Source organism: Anser brachyrhynchus, assembly GCF_964034855.1.
Source record: "Anser brachyrhynchus genome assembly, chromosome: 2".
Taxonomy (NCBI): domain Eukaryota; kingdom Metazoa; phylum Chordata; class Aves; order Anseriformes; family Anatidae; genus Anser; species Anser brachyrhynchus.
In genome coordinates, this window is record NC_137695.1 from 138,392,137 (window position 1) to 138,408,089 (window position 15,953).

Genomic DNA, 15,953 nt, shown 5'->3' on the forward strand with positions numbered 1-15,953 from the left:
CCAAATGTCCAAGTCAGCCTCCACTGAGGGCCAGCCCAGTTCACTAACTCTCAGAGAGCCAACACAGCAGGAAAAACAAATGAGATGGTTTCTCTGGGGTGAGTGAGATGAAGTGGTTGGTGCACAGCAAGCCATCGGCTGAGCAGGACCTCAAAGCCACGGGGTAAGGTTTTAGCAACATTGGACCATTCAAGCAGCTCATCAGGTACCTAAAACCACACCTTCAAAGCACAGAAACTCAAGCCTCTAGGAAGGCTGACCTCCCTTCCTTGGTTTTGGGTGATCAGTGCAAAACCTGAGGCCATCAGAAGCTGGGCAGTAGCGAGGGGCAGGCCCTAAGCCTGCCAGCTGAATGCCGGACTCCTACCATTGGCAGATGTATGAATCCAATCCAAGATTAAACTATTTTATTTGCTAGCTGAAAACACTTGGTAAATGCATCCTGATATTTTATCGCAAAAAAATAACTGCCTAGCTGTACTCCAGAGTTCCCATTTCCAGGCCTGTGGCCAGCTAATACTTCATCTTTTACTGCAGCCTGACCAGCAGTGGAACAAGCACTAAGTGAGTCCTGCTGGTTCTGGTCTGTCAGAAATCCCAGGCTGGAGCCAGCTGGGACCACGTGAGATGCTGACTGTCCTCCATGCCTTCTTCCTTCAGTATTTTTTCCTCAGATCCCACGGAACTCAAGAAAGTTCAGTCTGCAGGTGCAAGTTTCACAGTTTGTATCTGGCCCATGTATATGATGTCAGGAAAAACACTGCAAGAAAATAGCTCACTGGTAAAGAGAAGGCTTCCAAGGACTTTTCTCTGTTCCAGGGAAATATTTTTTTTTTTAGTAAGCATTTGTCTGTGCTGCTTGTCACCTACGTGTCACAAGTAAAATCTGAAAATGGCATTGATTAGAAACTGATTCTTGAAACAAATCACGTCCCTTTCTTTGGAGAGCAGTAATAAATTTTCATCATTGAGTTTCTCTGACCCTGTGATATGTTAATTTGTTGGAACATGCTCACATCTCAAAAATTCTGTCAAATCACAAGTTTTAATTGCACATATTTCCTGCCAGTGTTTTGCTCTATAATTATTTTTAATTACATTCAAGTTTACAGAAAACCTTTTAACCCTTTAGTTTTTGTATAAACCTATAGGAAGAAAGGAAGTGTTGTTTGAGAAGAAATAGGGTAGCTTGAAATAAATAATAACTTTTGCCATAGATTTTTACATTATTTCCTGCCTTGAAGAGAAATTCCTATGCCTGATAGACCTTATGATTTCCTCCTTATAATTTCCCTCCTAAATCATGGAGACAGATTTCAGAAAGAAGCCCAAGGCCAACAATTTAAAAAAGAAACAAAACCAACTCCTTTCTCCCACCCACCCCACTTTTATTTCCCAGGTCATCGAATGAAAAACTACAGGCATCCTATTTCCATCTTTAGCACATGGTCTCACTTGAGAATTAGAAAGTGGCTTAAATTTGACTTACAAGAGGCAAGTGGCATAGAGGGCATATAGGCATGCCCTTATTCCCCAGAGAAAGCATACATAATCAGGTGTGTTTTGCATTTTAAGCTTTAGAAACTTGAACTCAAACTGTAAGAGGGTAAAGGAAGGCCACGGGCAGGCAGCTGGTACAAGCAAGGTGCAGACCCTGAGTCTTGTCCTGTGCCAGCTGGAAAAGGTCCATGCTGAAAAAGCACTTCGCAAATCCCCCAAGCCCTGGCTGCCAGGACATTGCTGCATAGGAAAAACTACAGATCCGTGTGCACTTTGTTTGAAGTTGAACTGTCCTATTGTTCCTTGACTGTACCTGTTTTAAAATGAAATAAATTAAAAAATAAAACAAAAAAAAGAAAAGAGTGAGAGAAAGAGAGAGTGAGAGAGCTCATTTCATCATATCCCACTGAAACAAAACACACACAGCCTGTGGCCCATATCCATTATGGCAGATTAATCCAGACCCAAAAAAATTATCTTGTCCAAGACTTGAAGGTTAGTACCGAACACTTATCAAGAGCACTCTGTTTCTGCAGAGCAGGTGTCTGAGTGTTGCTGTGCTGGTTGAGGTACATCAGTGTTACCAGGCAGGGGTGAATGGACCCACAACTAATGCCCAGAAGCAGCTTTCTTTCCAGAAGGCTGGGACTGAGGGATGCTGTGACCTCCCAGACTCGAACACTTCTGCTATGGTCCCCATCTCCGCCAGCTCTTCAAATGAGTGTAGAAATTACCATTTAATGAAGAAAAAAATGTGCAGTGACTCTTGTGACCCTGTTTTACAGCCTTTCCTCATGCAGGATAACCACTGGTTTAGCAAGGAGGTGGATTTGCCCTACTTTGCTATTTTAAGAATATTTTTCAAGATGCATCAAGAGAGGGAGCCTGGGTCCCACATTTCCTCTACAGAAATTTGCACTTCCATCATTAAAACCCCGTTTTCCTGAAAACAGGGGCTAAACCTCGGACTAGGCTATACTAACATATAGTACAGCCCAGAGCACAAAGCATGGGGGGGATGTTAAATGTCACACGAGGTTCCCCAGCTCTGCCTTGGCTGGGCGCCGCACAAATACGTGCATGTGTGCCTGTGCCCATGTTTGTGACAAATGTTCTTGTCCTTCCCTCTTCTCACACAAGTGTTTATTGCCTTTGAAGGTAAGAGAATGTCTGATGGCAGAAGATAATCATGATTTTCCCTCTGCACATAATAAAAATGTATATACGTGTTTATGCATACTGCATATATGCCTACATTTTTGACTCATGGACAGGAAGGATCAGATTTTTAAAGGTAGTAGACATACAGCAGAATACTTTGAAGTCTCTTATGAAAATCCTCCTCATTTCCCATCTTTGTCTTTAAGCATCTGTGCACATCTGGGGGTTTTCAAAAGCAAATTTTAAAATCCTTTTATGCACCTATTTGCATTTCTAGGCAATTAGAGCTCTAAAAATATCCCCAGTCATCACTAAGAGGCATTTATACTATGAGAATGTTCAGATTCATTAACGGTTATTTAGTTTTTCTTAAGGCTTGCTTTATCTTCAAAACACATTTGGGACAGCCAGGGGATAAATTAAGTAGGATTAAATAATGTCATGACTCATCAACATGCAGGAATTGAATTCAACGTCGACTGGAATATGTCCAATGAAAAGGTGTTGCTAATTCTTGTTCCAGTGCTGTTCCTCTCATAAAATGGAAGGTAAGGTGCTTTCTTCTTTCAGCTCTGAGTTTTCACCGAGTCATCTTCATTATTCAAAGTGCCATAGCGTGAACTATAAGAATCTGGTTGTATTTTGCCTGTCAATTTTTGTCCTAAGGAAATGGGGTGAGAGAAGGGAAAAACAACAACTCTGTGAAGAATTTTAATAAAACAAATCCCCCACCAATCCATCATTTAAACATTCCTTGCTCCAATAATCATTGTTTTCATTTGACTGGTTGTAACAATAGCTTGGAAAAACTCTGAAAAATTCTTTGAAAAATCTGTTGGGAACAGGAATAGAAATTAAGGGAACAGTATATTTTTTAAATGCAACTAGAGCACATTTCTGACTCAACTCTCCCAGGTCATTCCATTATCTGATATCTCATTTTTAAACAGAGAGACAGAAAAAAAAGCCCTACTTACCAGGAATACGTCCACAGTCAATATAAGGAACTTGTAAATGCTCCTCTTTTTTATTTCTTGCAATTACAAATACACCAAGGAAAGATAGGAGACACCTGCAAAATAACAGTGGCATCGTATTATTAGAAACAGCTCACTGCATCTGAGATGAGAATCTTTTCCCATGTTTCTTTTTCAAGGACTTCCAAACCCGAGCTGCTAGTTTTTAAAGAAACTTTCCTTCCTGGCAGCTGTATAAATTCATCTTGGGCTCCCTGTCAGACTAGTTTTTGCCTCCTGAAGCTTTACAATCGGTTCCAAAGGCTCCGCAGACAAAATTACACTTTCAGTAATGTATACCTAATCAAATGCCTGCGAGTGTGAGACCGCAGCCTTTGAATCCCTGAGCAAATCTTCTCAGAACATCTAAACTAGCACTCTAGCATTTGCAATTTCATCAACAACTCAGGCTTGTTGCAGACAGTCAACATCTCTGTTGTTTTTCTCGTTCGACTGCATGTCTCAGGGGCAAGCTGTAAGCCAGGAGCAATGAGAAACTGCTACACTCGGATAAATCTTCTATCCGCTCTGTGCTGGACACACGATCGCTACTTCCTGCCTGCCAAATACCTGGGTTGAATTTGCTCATCTCCGTTTTCTGTCGCTTTTCCAGCAGTCAAACAGCATCGCAGGTCTGTGCACCTACCCCAGCCTGACTGCAGAGGATGGAGATGTCTGCAGCTGTCAGCCCGAGCTGTTTGACAGCTTGGTAGCAAGACAGGTCCAGCAGTTCTGGGAGGTGCTTTCAGCCATCTCACACCCACCCTCGAGTAATGTTCACCTGTCCTCTGAGTTGTTACTGTGCTGGTAGCCAGCAGATCTCCGCTCTCACAACACTTGGGGCCTTCTTCAAGCATTGTCAGCAGCTTCTTAGCATGCTCTGAACCTTTCAGCAGACATGCTGTGCCTTCCTTGGCACAGGGAGACCCTTGTAAGCAAGCAGCTCCTAGAACTGCCCACACCTAATGGCAGCAAAGGGCAGCCAGACACGCACGTGGAAGGTAACAGGGAAGGAGATTCCTTGCAGTTGTATCAGCACCTCCTAAAACATGATCTTTGGTAGAGAGCAGTGATTTCTCCTTCCTGCAGGAGGAACACATGCTGCTGGTTTTTCATTCCACCATGGGATTAGTAGTTCATAAGTGTCTCACATTTTTACATATTTGGATTCAAAGCCAGGCCTCCAAACCCCCAAAGCACAGATATTAATCTTTCCTTTAATGTTTTTTTATCCTACTATAATGGCTATTCCATAATATTTTAGTAACAAGACAGGTTTCTTCTTACTGAGAAAAGAAGGGGTTCTGCGAGGCAGTGCTGTTGCAGTAGAAGCATTAGTGCAGATTTTAGGCCGACACACTTACCCGAACAGAAACATGAACACGCTCAGCAAAGCTGCACTTTGGAATTCCTGATAAAATATGACCCCTGGAATGTGACAGAAACAAGAATTGCAGATCTTGACTGGATTCCAAGTGATATGAATTACAGCTGGGAGGGTCACGAGCAGTGTCATGCTCAAGTGGAGAAAAAAAATCCCAAATATGGTATTAATACACGTAGCTGTGGGTTCACATTATGTGCCCATATTCCATTATCTAGGCTTTCTCGAGATACTGCAAGGGACTGGAGAAGATTTAGTCTATCAGGTTGGAGCATGTGCTGTGTTAATAACTGCACAGATGCAGGTATTTTTTTGCATTGTCAGCAACAGTTTTTATGCAGGTCAAACTCAAGGTCTTATTCGCAAGCAGAGTCGTACCAGTACAGCTAACAGGTTCTTCGTGGATTTAGTTAAGCCACTCCAACAGACCATGTGGACATCTTAGCTACAATTGGGAACAGGTTTTCGATAACTAGCTGTGTCCCTGATGTTTACACCGAATTAAAGGCTCCAGCAGCCAAGTTTGCCAAATCTCTCCGGCTGAAGGGATCACTAACTCTTCTGGTCACCCCTCTAACAGGAATTAGCACCTCTGCAGTGGAGGTGACAGAACCAGATGTGTATCTGGATCTCAGCTGCCCCAGTTCACAGCCAAGTATATTAGCTTTAAACCACTGATGAGCATAGTTTTGCTTAGAAACACCAGAGTGTGAACCAAAGCCACAGAAGCATGACTGTATCTTCAAAGGCTGCAGATCGGGATGGGGGAATCACGAGAGGAGGTATCTTCCACAAACACCCCACCAAGATTCAGCAGAGCTTGTTCTTCTAAGCCCCACACTGGTTTAACAAACCTGGTGCAAATGCATGTGTATCCAGTCTCAAAGCTATTAAGCCATTCCTGAATAGGTACTTGATCTCTTAAGGAGGCACAAGGCCAAATTCCCCATATGGCTGCAAGAATGCAACCCCCTTTTGGCGAAAGTCTCTTCTCAGTCACAAAGTGTAGGTCTCCTCTAACACAGGTGCCGAGGCAATCTGTGCACGAAGCTAACTCCCCTTCTCATTAATGGCAGCTCTGCATGAGAAACTCCTGCGCAGCAATGACAGGAAAGCCCCCAGTGCGTGTTAAAATGAGTCATAAATGTTATAACAACACGAGCATTTTGGCTCATTGCTGATACAGCATCTTAGTCGTCCTCCCTGCTCGTGTTCTTACACTCCGCACCATTTCCAAGATTTGCAGTCCCTCTTTAACAGCACCGAGTTCAGAGTTCTCACCCAGAATAAAATGTTAAATGCTTAAAAGGCCTTTGGAGTCATTTTATTTCCTTCACTTAACCTAGAATTCCACCTTCTGAAACTGAATATACACTAACTACTATGAAACACAGCTGGTTGTCATTTGAGTAGTTTGCCAGGCTGTTAAAATTACTCTACCAGTTCGGATACAGGGAGGCTGGCGTGCACATGGTAAATGCATTTGCTGGATGTCAGGATGAGGCTAAGATAAATGCAGGTAATTCTAGTAAGCCAGCAAGGCACAGCAAGCTGTACATATCAATTCTGGAAATGCTAGAATTTGATGATTTTTATTTTGCTTTGAAAGTTGGGAACTGACTCATTTTTCAGGACATAAACACCTGTCATTTAGGAAAAACTTTTGGTGAAGACAAACATGAGTGGTTTGTGGTCCTGTTCAGAGACGGTGATTCTTTGAAAACTTGGTGTGTAGGAAATCATTTTGTAGAGACAGAAGGCCGGGAACCAACCTGAAACGATGGCGCTCGTGGTGAAGAACACGAAATTAATGGGCACAACTGCTGTTGCTTCGTACAGATGCATCGCTTGATTCAAGAACCTAGAAAACAAGCGTCATTGCACCTCATGGCTGCAGGATGTTCATTGCACTTTAAGTAAAGTTAGCCAGTTTCTGTTAGTTCAATAAGTGTGACCATTTCTTACCACGACAGCAAATAGCCCTTGACAGATGGGTATGTGTATTGAATTTACTTTCTGGTTTTGACTCTGCTGCAGAGTACAAACAAATAAGGCAAAGCAAGAAGGTTGGAGTGGATTCTTCTGGCCATAGACTGCCATTGGAGAGACCTTTGAAGCACTGCTGGAAAAACTGTCCGCCACAGATAAGGGAGGAATGCTCGGGTATTGCTGCCGATGGTGTGCCTCAGCTCTTGGAAGCAGTGCTGCCTGCAAGCAGCCAGGGACAAGTCACTCTAAATTAAACAGGTTGTGTAAGGGTATATTTCCAGCATGGACATGTGTACAAGTCCTCATAGGAACTGTTTCACTTAGCTGAAACCCACATTGCTGTTGCTGCTCCATCCAACTTGGCTAAAACACGTATTTGTATGTTTATCCATGCAATCACACCCCAGACACGCTCTGTCCTGCCAGGAAAGTCCAGAGAGGTGGCTGCAAGCCTCGGGTTGGAAACTCTGCCTTCCTCCTCAGAAAGGTGACACAAACCCTCACCAGAAGGGTGAGGCAAGAGCGTGCAGGACCACATGAGCCTAAACTGCAGAGAAACCTGCAGGACCATAACATTGGTCATGGAGCAGCCCACACAGTCTGCAACAGTGGACCAAAAAGCCAAAGCATTAACCCACTTGTAAGGAGACCAGAGCTATCAACATGTACCCACGAGGTGATGAATCATGAGTGCGAACTCTCGGATGCACCAACAGATACTCCGTTATATGAACAGGGAATTTCAAACCGAAAGAGAAAAATCAGGGGACTGCAGAGTGTATTCAAAATCTATAAAAAGACCCACACTTAAATGTTTCACTGGTACAATATATGTGAACAGTAAAAATCCAAGCTTGGATCTGTTTTAGCCATTAAAGTAATTGCATGGTTATTTTAGCAACTGTTGAACAGTCTCCATGGTGCTTTAAAAATAAAGAAATCCTACATATCCACAGGATAGTCAGGATTTTGAAGTCATTGAAAACACCTCATTATTTTCTCCCATTTGCAACAAACTCGGTCACAGGGACTAAAATAGTGATACCAAGGCCCAGCACTGAATCCAGGAGGATGTAGCAGCCCAGGCTGCCGTAAGCTAACCTGACAGTCAAATAAAATAAGAGAAGAAACAAATAAAATGAAAAAATTAGACTGACAGCACTGTCTCCATTAGAAAACGTGTCCAACAGAGGAGAGTAGAAGAGACATTGACTTCAGGGAATGAAATGGGCACATTTTAATTTTGACCCAGCAAAAGAAAGAAAGAATTGGCAAGAAGGAGAGGTTAATTCAGCAGCTTCCTATTTACCAAACTTTTATTTCCTATTTTAAATGCCCTGAGCCATTCTCCCAGTGCAAAGACAAGCTGGATGTAAATCACTCCATTATCTGTTACAGCGGAGTTCCTGACTCAGCCATGGAGAGTCACTGCACAATAACTCAGAGGCTTTCTGATCCCACATGGGAATGGTGTGTTCTGCCACGGGAAAGCTGGGTTGGCTCTTCCACCGGAAAATAATCATGCAAGTAAACACTGGAGCAGTCTAGATGAGATTACTGAATGATGCTATCAGCACCTGAAGTGCAGGGACCAGCATGAAGGGAATGGACCCTCTGTTCAGCTGCAAGTCATATTTTACCAGGCTGCCACCCCCAGCAATCTGCAAAGGCAGCATAAAACAATCACTTAACAGGCCAGAGGCCAGCAGGGAAAACTCCGATGTCCCCCGCTCACCAAAAGCTAACTATTTCCAAAAAAAAAACTACAGACATAGAGGATAGCAAAGAGCAACATGCAGTTTTAACAGAAGCGGGGAGATAGTGAGGGTAAACTCTCTTCCAGTCCAATCAGTAACATAAGCTAAGGAAAAGAGGTGCATAATGAGGGTAAATGGGGCCATTTGAGTATTCAACAATGAAGATTTCTGAAAGTAACCAAAAAAAAAGTATCAGGAACATAAATTTCATTTAACGAGTCCAGTACCTGTGCCAAAACAAGAACTACGCTTGGGAAAACCTCGTATGAGGTGATAATGAGAGGAGGTAGCATCTGTGTAATTAATCAATTATAAACTGAGAAATAAAGCCTAAATAAACAATATAATCAGCTGCAGGCAATTCATGCATCTGTCAAGGCTCTGTCAGGAATTTGTTACCTTTAAGTGCAACTTGTATCTGGAGTCAGTATCAGTACGGAACAGCACTGACATATAAACGGGTACAAAGGTTAAGAGATAAGTAGAAACTCACTTACTTGACTTGGAAAACACAAGAAGTTGCCATTAAAATGAGCATGATATAAAAAACGGGATAAGTGAGCTGCATTTTCCCCTTCACAGAGAGCGTTATCATGCTGGCCACAGCCTTTACAGCGATGACCGTCAGCGATGCTGAAAGGGAAAGGGAAAAATTAGCAGGGCAGGATTTGCAGCAGTGACCTCAGAGCATCAGTGAGAGAGGTGCCACAGGCTTGATAGCTTAAGAGACACTGAGGTAGAGTTTGGGCACCTAAAATCAAGTGTGTGATGTTATCAACACTCGCTAAATTACTGCCTAAACTCCGACCGATCTTAACTCCACGTGTGTTGTGCTTTCCAGTTCTTTTAGCACTGGAGTCTGCCACCCTGCATTTGCCCCAGGTTTCCCCAGAGTGGCTGAGGTTAGAGCCTGATAAAACCTTGCAAGGTGGTACTGTGTATACGTGTGAGAGAGAGAGGCTGAGCTGCGGTCGAGGAAAGAACTGCATCCATTTCCCACTGCTGGGCACATGCCCTAAATGCTGGGCTACCAGGCAGAGGTTCTACAACAGCCTCCACGTCTCCCAGACACACTTTATTTAGCCCCAGCTGCTAATTTGGAGCCCTTATTGCATTATTCAGCAGAGGGGCTGAGAGGTCTCCTTATCCATGCTGAGCAGCTGGGACACCTGATTGCACCCTGCCTGTGACACCAGCAGCCAAAAATAGCTGCTCGCCCTCAGGAGTTCTCTGCTGAGACAGGAGATGGTCAAAGCAGGTCAGAGCTGATTTTTGGGATCACGTCACCAAGGACCTAACTCTCCCCACAGGTTACGTGCAGATTCCAGGTAGCAAACGCAGGGGTCTGCACTGCATTTCTGGGGCCAGGCTCTTAAGACCGTCACTGGATCTAGCCCCCAAAATAGTGCGTTTTCAATCCATTTAGTCACTGTCAGTGCATCACCACCAAAAAGTCCCCTGTAAAAGAAAGCAGACAATGCTTTTGATATGTATGTCACCAGGGCAGAGAAGTTTTGCAATGCACATCTTTTGGAAAAGGGGCTGACAGCTGAGCTCAGAGTTACTTTAGATTTCCTTTTGGAGAGCGCTCTTGGTTTGTTGAAGCAAAACCGAGTAGGCTGTGGTTACTGCAAGGAAAACGTAACAAATTCAAAACAAACTAAAAATGGTAAGAAGAATCAGGGTGCAGAGATGACCTTCGAAGAGAGGTAATTCATAGTCAGGAGCACCGTCCCCCAGCTGGGATCCAGTTCCACCCTCTTCCAGAGCTGGGGGGTGTTGGATTTCGGTGTCTGATTCATCCTCCTTTCGCTGCAAAAATTCAGATTGGCAAGGAGAGCTGCACTGTGCAAAGAGTTCAGGCCAGGGGCTGGGAGAAAAGGTGGGGGAAGAGGAATGGATTCAGGTCTGGGGTTTTGATTTCAAGCCTTTTTCTTACAGCAAGTCCGAAAGTTCAGGAGGAGTTTAAGAGTTGCGTACAGCTGGTGATGATCCTGCTCCCCATCATGAAACTCGCTGCTTTAATGACAACCTTTGCACCTAGTGCTTCACCTCCTGCGCAGTAATTGAAATAGGTGGTGTGGTTTACCAAACACAGCAGTAAAAGTGAGCAGAGCAGGTCAAATCCTAGCCTGTACTGGGGCTGATGATATGATAAAAAGCCAAAAAATGCACCCAAGCCCCACCTCCACAGAAACTGATATTTGCATTGTAACATGGAATAGTTATTTACTGTAAAAGAACACTTAGAGGTAAAAATCAGTGGTTTGAATTGTCCAACTAAGAGTAAAGATTGCTGAAAAATTCTTCCTGATGAAGGGGCAGTTTCTAACCCTTATAGTTAAAAAAATAAATACAAATCAGAAAAAAAAAAAGTGTAAGGATTTTTTGGTTTATGTTGTTTGTTGTTGTTGTTTTGGTTTTGGTTTGTTTGAAATTTGGGATGCTCTTTTAGTTAATGTTGCCCTGGAACAGGTTTCAAAACCTCGGAAATGGTTTTTCTGTCTCAGATAAAACAATCCCCCCAAAGCTCGCATGACAAATGATGTCACTTTCCAGCTGTTAGAGCAGGAAACTCAGAAATCCCACTTTAATCTGAAATATTTCCCTCCAAACTTATGATAACTCCCAGTATATACATGAGGTAAGATAATTCTCACCAAATGAACTTGCAGGCTTACAGTAAGCAAAATATTTTCAGGTTTTACAATCACCTTCGTACTTTCTTCAGAATGAAAGCAGCTTTAATATCCAATGAAACACAAAAGCTGCCTTCTCTTTAAAGAAACCTTTCTACATCTTATTTACATCTGTATGAACCCTCCACTGAGAATGTATCTATTCAGATGTTAAAAAAGGAAGAAATCCCCTTCCAGAAGCTGCCCCTGAGAATATTCTGCATGGAGACTCCCACCCTTGTCTGCCTCTCCTGCAGCCAGGCCCTCCAAGGACAGTGAACGTGTTGGATGGTTTGGAGCCCCCTCTCAGCATCCCATGGCTTTGCCCAGCACAAAGTCAGATACGAAGCGGTGGGGCTTTGCAGGGACTACCAGGCACCAAGACAGCTGCAAGAGCTGGAGCCAGCCACAGTTCTGGATTTCCTGCTCAAGGGAATTGTCAGGATTTCAAAAGTTCCCATGAACCCGGATTTGTTTGTTTCTTTTCTAACAGAGCAGAAATAATGACACATTTTTCCTGAAGCTGCATATGCCCACCAAAACCTCAGCAGCCACCAGCTGAAGTTGTTGTTTTTGCTTGATTTCAGCCTGACCACCAAGCTGCAGTCTGTGCGTGCTGGGGCATGGGTTTGCAGCTCCGCTGCTGTTCATCAGCCCCTCGTGTCCCTTTGGCACCGGTGGCATCAGGGCTGGAAGGCTCCACAGCAAAATAAGCACACAAGGCTTCACAGCCTGAAGGACCAGGTCTCCTAGACTTAGCCCAGAGCAGCCTTCCTGGTGGGTCTGCCCAAAACTGCATCAGTTGAGTGTGGAAATCCATCCTGAGATCTTCAGGCTCATCGCCCAGCATCACGGCACAGCTGAAAACCCTGCGAGCTCTGCCAGAGCTGCCAGACCCCGTGCTAGGAGCTGAGGGTTGGCTGGGCTCACACGCTCTCTTCTAAACCAAGAGCAGTTAGACTGACAGCTTTTGGGGGCTCTTCGGTCTCTTCCTCATTCAGGGAGCAAGGAAATCCTTCATGGGTCCTGCAGAGCTGCTGACCTTAATGTTCTCGGTGCTGGGAAATTTAATGGGTGGACTGTCCCAAAAAGGTAGATCTGAAAGAAAGTCTGAGCTTTTCATCTGGGTAAGAAACCAGGCAGGGATCTGGAGGAAGGTGGCTGATAAACCTGCAAGGGTTTTTCAAATTCAGTTACATCTAAATAGTGTAACCGGTAAACTTTACTGAAATTTAGTTTAATCAAAACAACTTGGACGACCTCCACTAGAAACATGGTCTGTAGGTCTTTGCAGGCTCATACATGCCCTCACTGATCTCAGTGAAAAGACAACCATTGACTTCAGTGGCACAGCTCAAACACCTTTCACTTCAACCAGAAAAATGTGGTGTCCCATCAGGGTTTCATAGACAAGTTTACATGACAAAGATGGGAGAAGATATGGGCTCAGCAAATTCTTAATATACACCTGCAAGCAGAACTTTAGAGACAGCCTCCTGACATTTTTCAAAACCGGTTCAAATTTGACTTTATTGAAAATTGTCTGGTAAAATGACCTCCCTTTTTTCTCTGGGTATTGATTGTTTTCTGGTGGCACCATGAATCAGAGGGCAAACTGAATTCTTGTTATTCTTCCAGAAAGGTGGTAAAGTACAAATGTTGCATATGCAAACAGGCATAGATACTTCAAAGAAAAGTTCCCATACAGACATGGGGTATCACTGCATATGCTTACAGTGTGCCTACAAAGTCTTAAACTGCCCTGGTTTACAGAATTGATTTTCACAGCTAGGCCTGTTCTACAAAACAAAGTTTCAAGCAGTCTGCTTCCCTAAGATCTAAAGTCAAATTGTTAGCGAAAAAAGGTTCAGAGCACGCTTGCACACACCATATTCATATAAGGAAATCTGTAAAAAGAAATAGTCCCAGCAATAAGCACAGAAACTATGTTCCATAATTGGCTTTTCTCTTCAAAAAGACCACAGCAAAATGATGTGAAATGTTTCAGTGATTCTCCTTCAGCACACTACTTTGAAGTGGCCCTAATCTAAACTAGCTGGGGGGACTGAATGACAAGGAATCATCAAGTAACAGACAAGAACATTAAAGTGAATAATATGCTCTTACCCAGTAGTGCTACCATCATTAACAAAATCATGATGTGCTTCACAGCCTTTCTTTTGTAAAAATAGAGGAGAATGCAGAATGTTATAATTTCTAAAATCTGGAAATAAAAGAGAAGAAAGTTAGAGCTGTAAAGCTGTGTAATAAATGTTTCATTCAAAGTCTTTGAAATGTCTCATTTTTGCAATTCTAGCTGTATTTTCTCACTGGTAGACTTTTTAAGATGACAGTAAAGATATCCATGTTTAGTGGAAACATTTTTAACAGAACCTCTGTGTTTATAATTCCTACAGAGTAAGGAATTATAGAGCAAGTTCCTCCTACTTACCTGGAGGAACAGCAGCCTCTCCTCCTAGCTATGGTATTGCTAGCGTCACTCCTTGTGACAAGCAAAATTATTTTTGCTACCCTCTTTGCCCTTCTCCCCCATCCTACTCCGGAAAATCCCCCAAAGCACTGTCTTTTTGCTCAGACTTTCTGCCATACATCATAATGGAGAAAGCACTTATTTCCTGTGGTGGTTCTCAAATCGCAGGCTACCTGTCAGGAGCCTACCTGGAAAAGCTCAGTGACACACTAGCAGACCACACTGCAGGACATCTGCAGCTGCCGAAGCAGTTTTCCTTACGCTGTGCACGGTCCAGACTTGCTCCCTCAATAACATCTGACAGACGGTTAAATTTACTGACTTGCTGTTAACGTGTCTCATTGCATCATCATCTGGGCAGAAGCTCCCTGCTATTATCAGCTGCCCAAGTCACCACTACGCCCTTCTCTGTGCTGAAAGGCTGGGCAGATGAAATGGCTCCGGGGAGCGACTCAGCTTCCAGCTCTGCACGGCTCAAAAGTGTGGGTATTCCCCCTCCAAGCCACGGCATAAGGCAGTTGCCCAAATGCCTCTCTTTGCCTAAAGGAAACAGGGACTCCAAGTCCAGGAAACTCCCGTGAAGCTCAGAAGGCTTTGAAAACAGGAATGCTGGGACCTCCGTGTTGAGGGGTGACTTAGAGACTGCATGGAGAAAGAGAAGTTTGTGCACATCGGGAGTAATCAACTGGGGAAAATTAGACAGAAAACAAGAATGTCATCATTACTGTATCTGGTTATTTTCATTGTTTTACCAGTGGAACAAGCCATAGAAAATCCTCATATCTCGCCCCTTGGTTCCGTCACCAACATGCCATTCTGTATTTTATGATGCCACTCCACTCTTCACCCAGCACTAGAATAAAAAATATCTGGGTGTTGTACTGCTGAAATCTCAAAAGAAGCAACTGAGCGGTTCGCAGCAGCAGTTATATAATGCAACATAGCTAATTTCTCATTTTGGAGAATGAGTGCACTAGGAAAGCAGTCATCAGCTACATTTAGCAACTAAAATTCTGTACCACACTCACACCTCCCCCAGTTTAGTAGTGTACAAAAATAAGAACAGAACATAGCTATGCTTTTGATTTGCATGGCTATTCACTTTTGATTTACCTTCACACTGATCCCTGGCTCCCAAAGGCAGCTGAGAGACAATTGCATCTCAAAACATTACAAATGCAAATTTGGATTTTATACCACCTTCCTTTAAATAAAAACAACAAGTGTTTATCACAAGATAAAAAAAAAATAAAAATTGATTTTGTTTGTTTGTTTGTTTTTGTAAACTGTTTGAATATAAGAAAGCATTTTGCTGCTGGTTAAAAAAATGCATTCCTGGGCTAATCCTGGTTCAGTAATATTTGCAATCTCCTGTGGAGTGCTGTTCTCCTCTCCCTCCAGGGCAACTTCCCTTCCCCTCAGGCTTGCACCCAGAGGTGAAAGGCAGGACGTCATATGGTAGAAAAGCGGCCTTTGCCTCAGTCTCACACCAGGGAACTTCGCCAGCCTCTGCATCTTCATTCAACAGCAAAACACTGGTTATGTCTGAATTGGGAAACGAGGTAGAAGTCATGCTAGGAACTGAAGACTTGTGAGTTCATCTTGGCCTCCCTGTGGAAAACTGCAACAGGGTTTTGAGGGAACTCAAGAGGAGAAGTAAAGGTAGCAGATTTGCTGTTTGTGCCCCTGGCAAACACATCTTAGGACCAGAGGGAAATATCATGTTACCCAGCTGCAGCTACAACAGCCTTCAGATTGCTTCAGTTGCTATTTTGACAGTGAACAATTGCTAACAGAATGGAAGAAAGCTGTGCTAAATAAATATCCCCCACATGGAAAGGAACCCATGCTAAGAAAGAAGCTCCAGAGATGTCCCAGGTGTCCTCTTCCATGACGGGCACACAGGGTGGTGCTCCGGGGACAGGGACCCTGCAGGACCTGCTCCCCTGGTGCTGGTGCAAACCTGGGCACCCACTG

General features: G+C 43.6%; 1 protein-coding gene across 3 annotated transcripts in view; it reads right to left on the reverse strand.

Moving 5' to 3' along the window:
* Positions 1 to 1,559: 1,559 nt before the first annotated feature.
* NIPAL2 (NIPA like domain containing 2) overlaps positions 1,560 to 15,953 on the reverse strand; it is a 48,806-nt gene continuing 34,412 nt past the window's right edge. For 2 of the 3 annotated variants that reach the window (XM_080583145.1, XM_080583146.1), the window contains 6 exons: positions 13,613 to 13,709; positions 9,305 to 9,440; positions 6,834 to 6,922; positions 5,042 to 5,105; positions 3,639 to 3,733; positions 1,560 to 3,322 (listed from right to left, as the gene is read on the reverse strand). In XM_080583145.1, coding sequence (XP_080439271.1) covers positions 3,228 to 3,322; positions 3,639 to 3,733; positions 5,042 to 5,105; positions 6,834 to 6,922; positions 9,305 to 9,440; positions 13,613 to 13,709 — 576 coding nt within the window. In that variant the 3' untranslated portion in view covers positions 1,560 to 3,227. The remainder of the gene's footprint in view (positions 3,323 to 3,638; positions 3,734 to 5,041; positions 5,106 to 6,833; positions 6,923 to 9,304; positions 9,441 to 13,612; positions 13,710 to 15,953) is intronic. The other variant, XR_013947702.1, reaches the window with a different exon arrangement.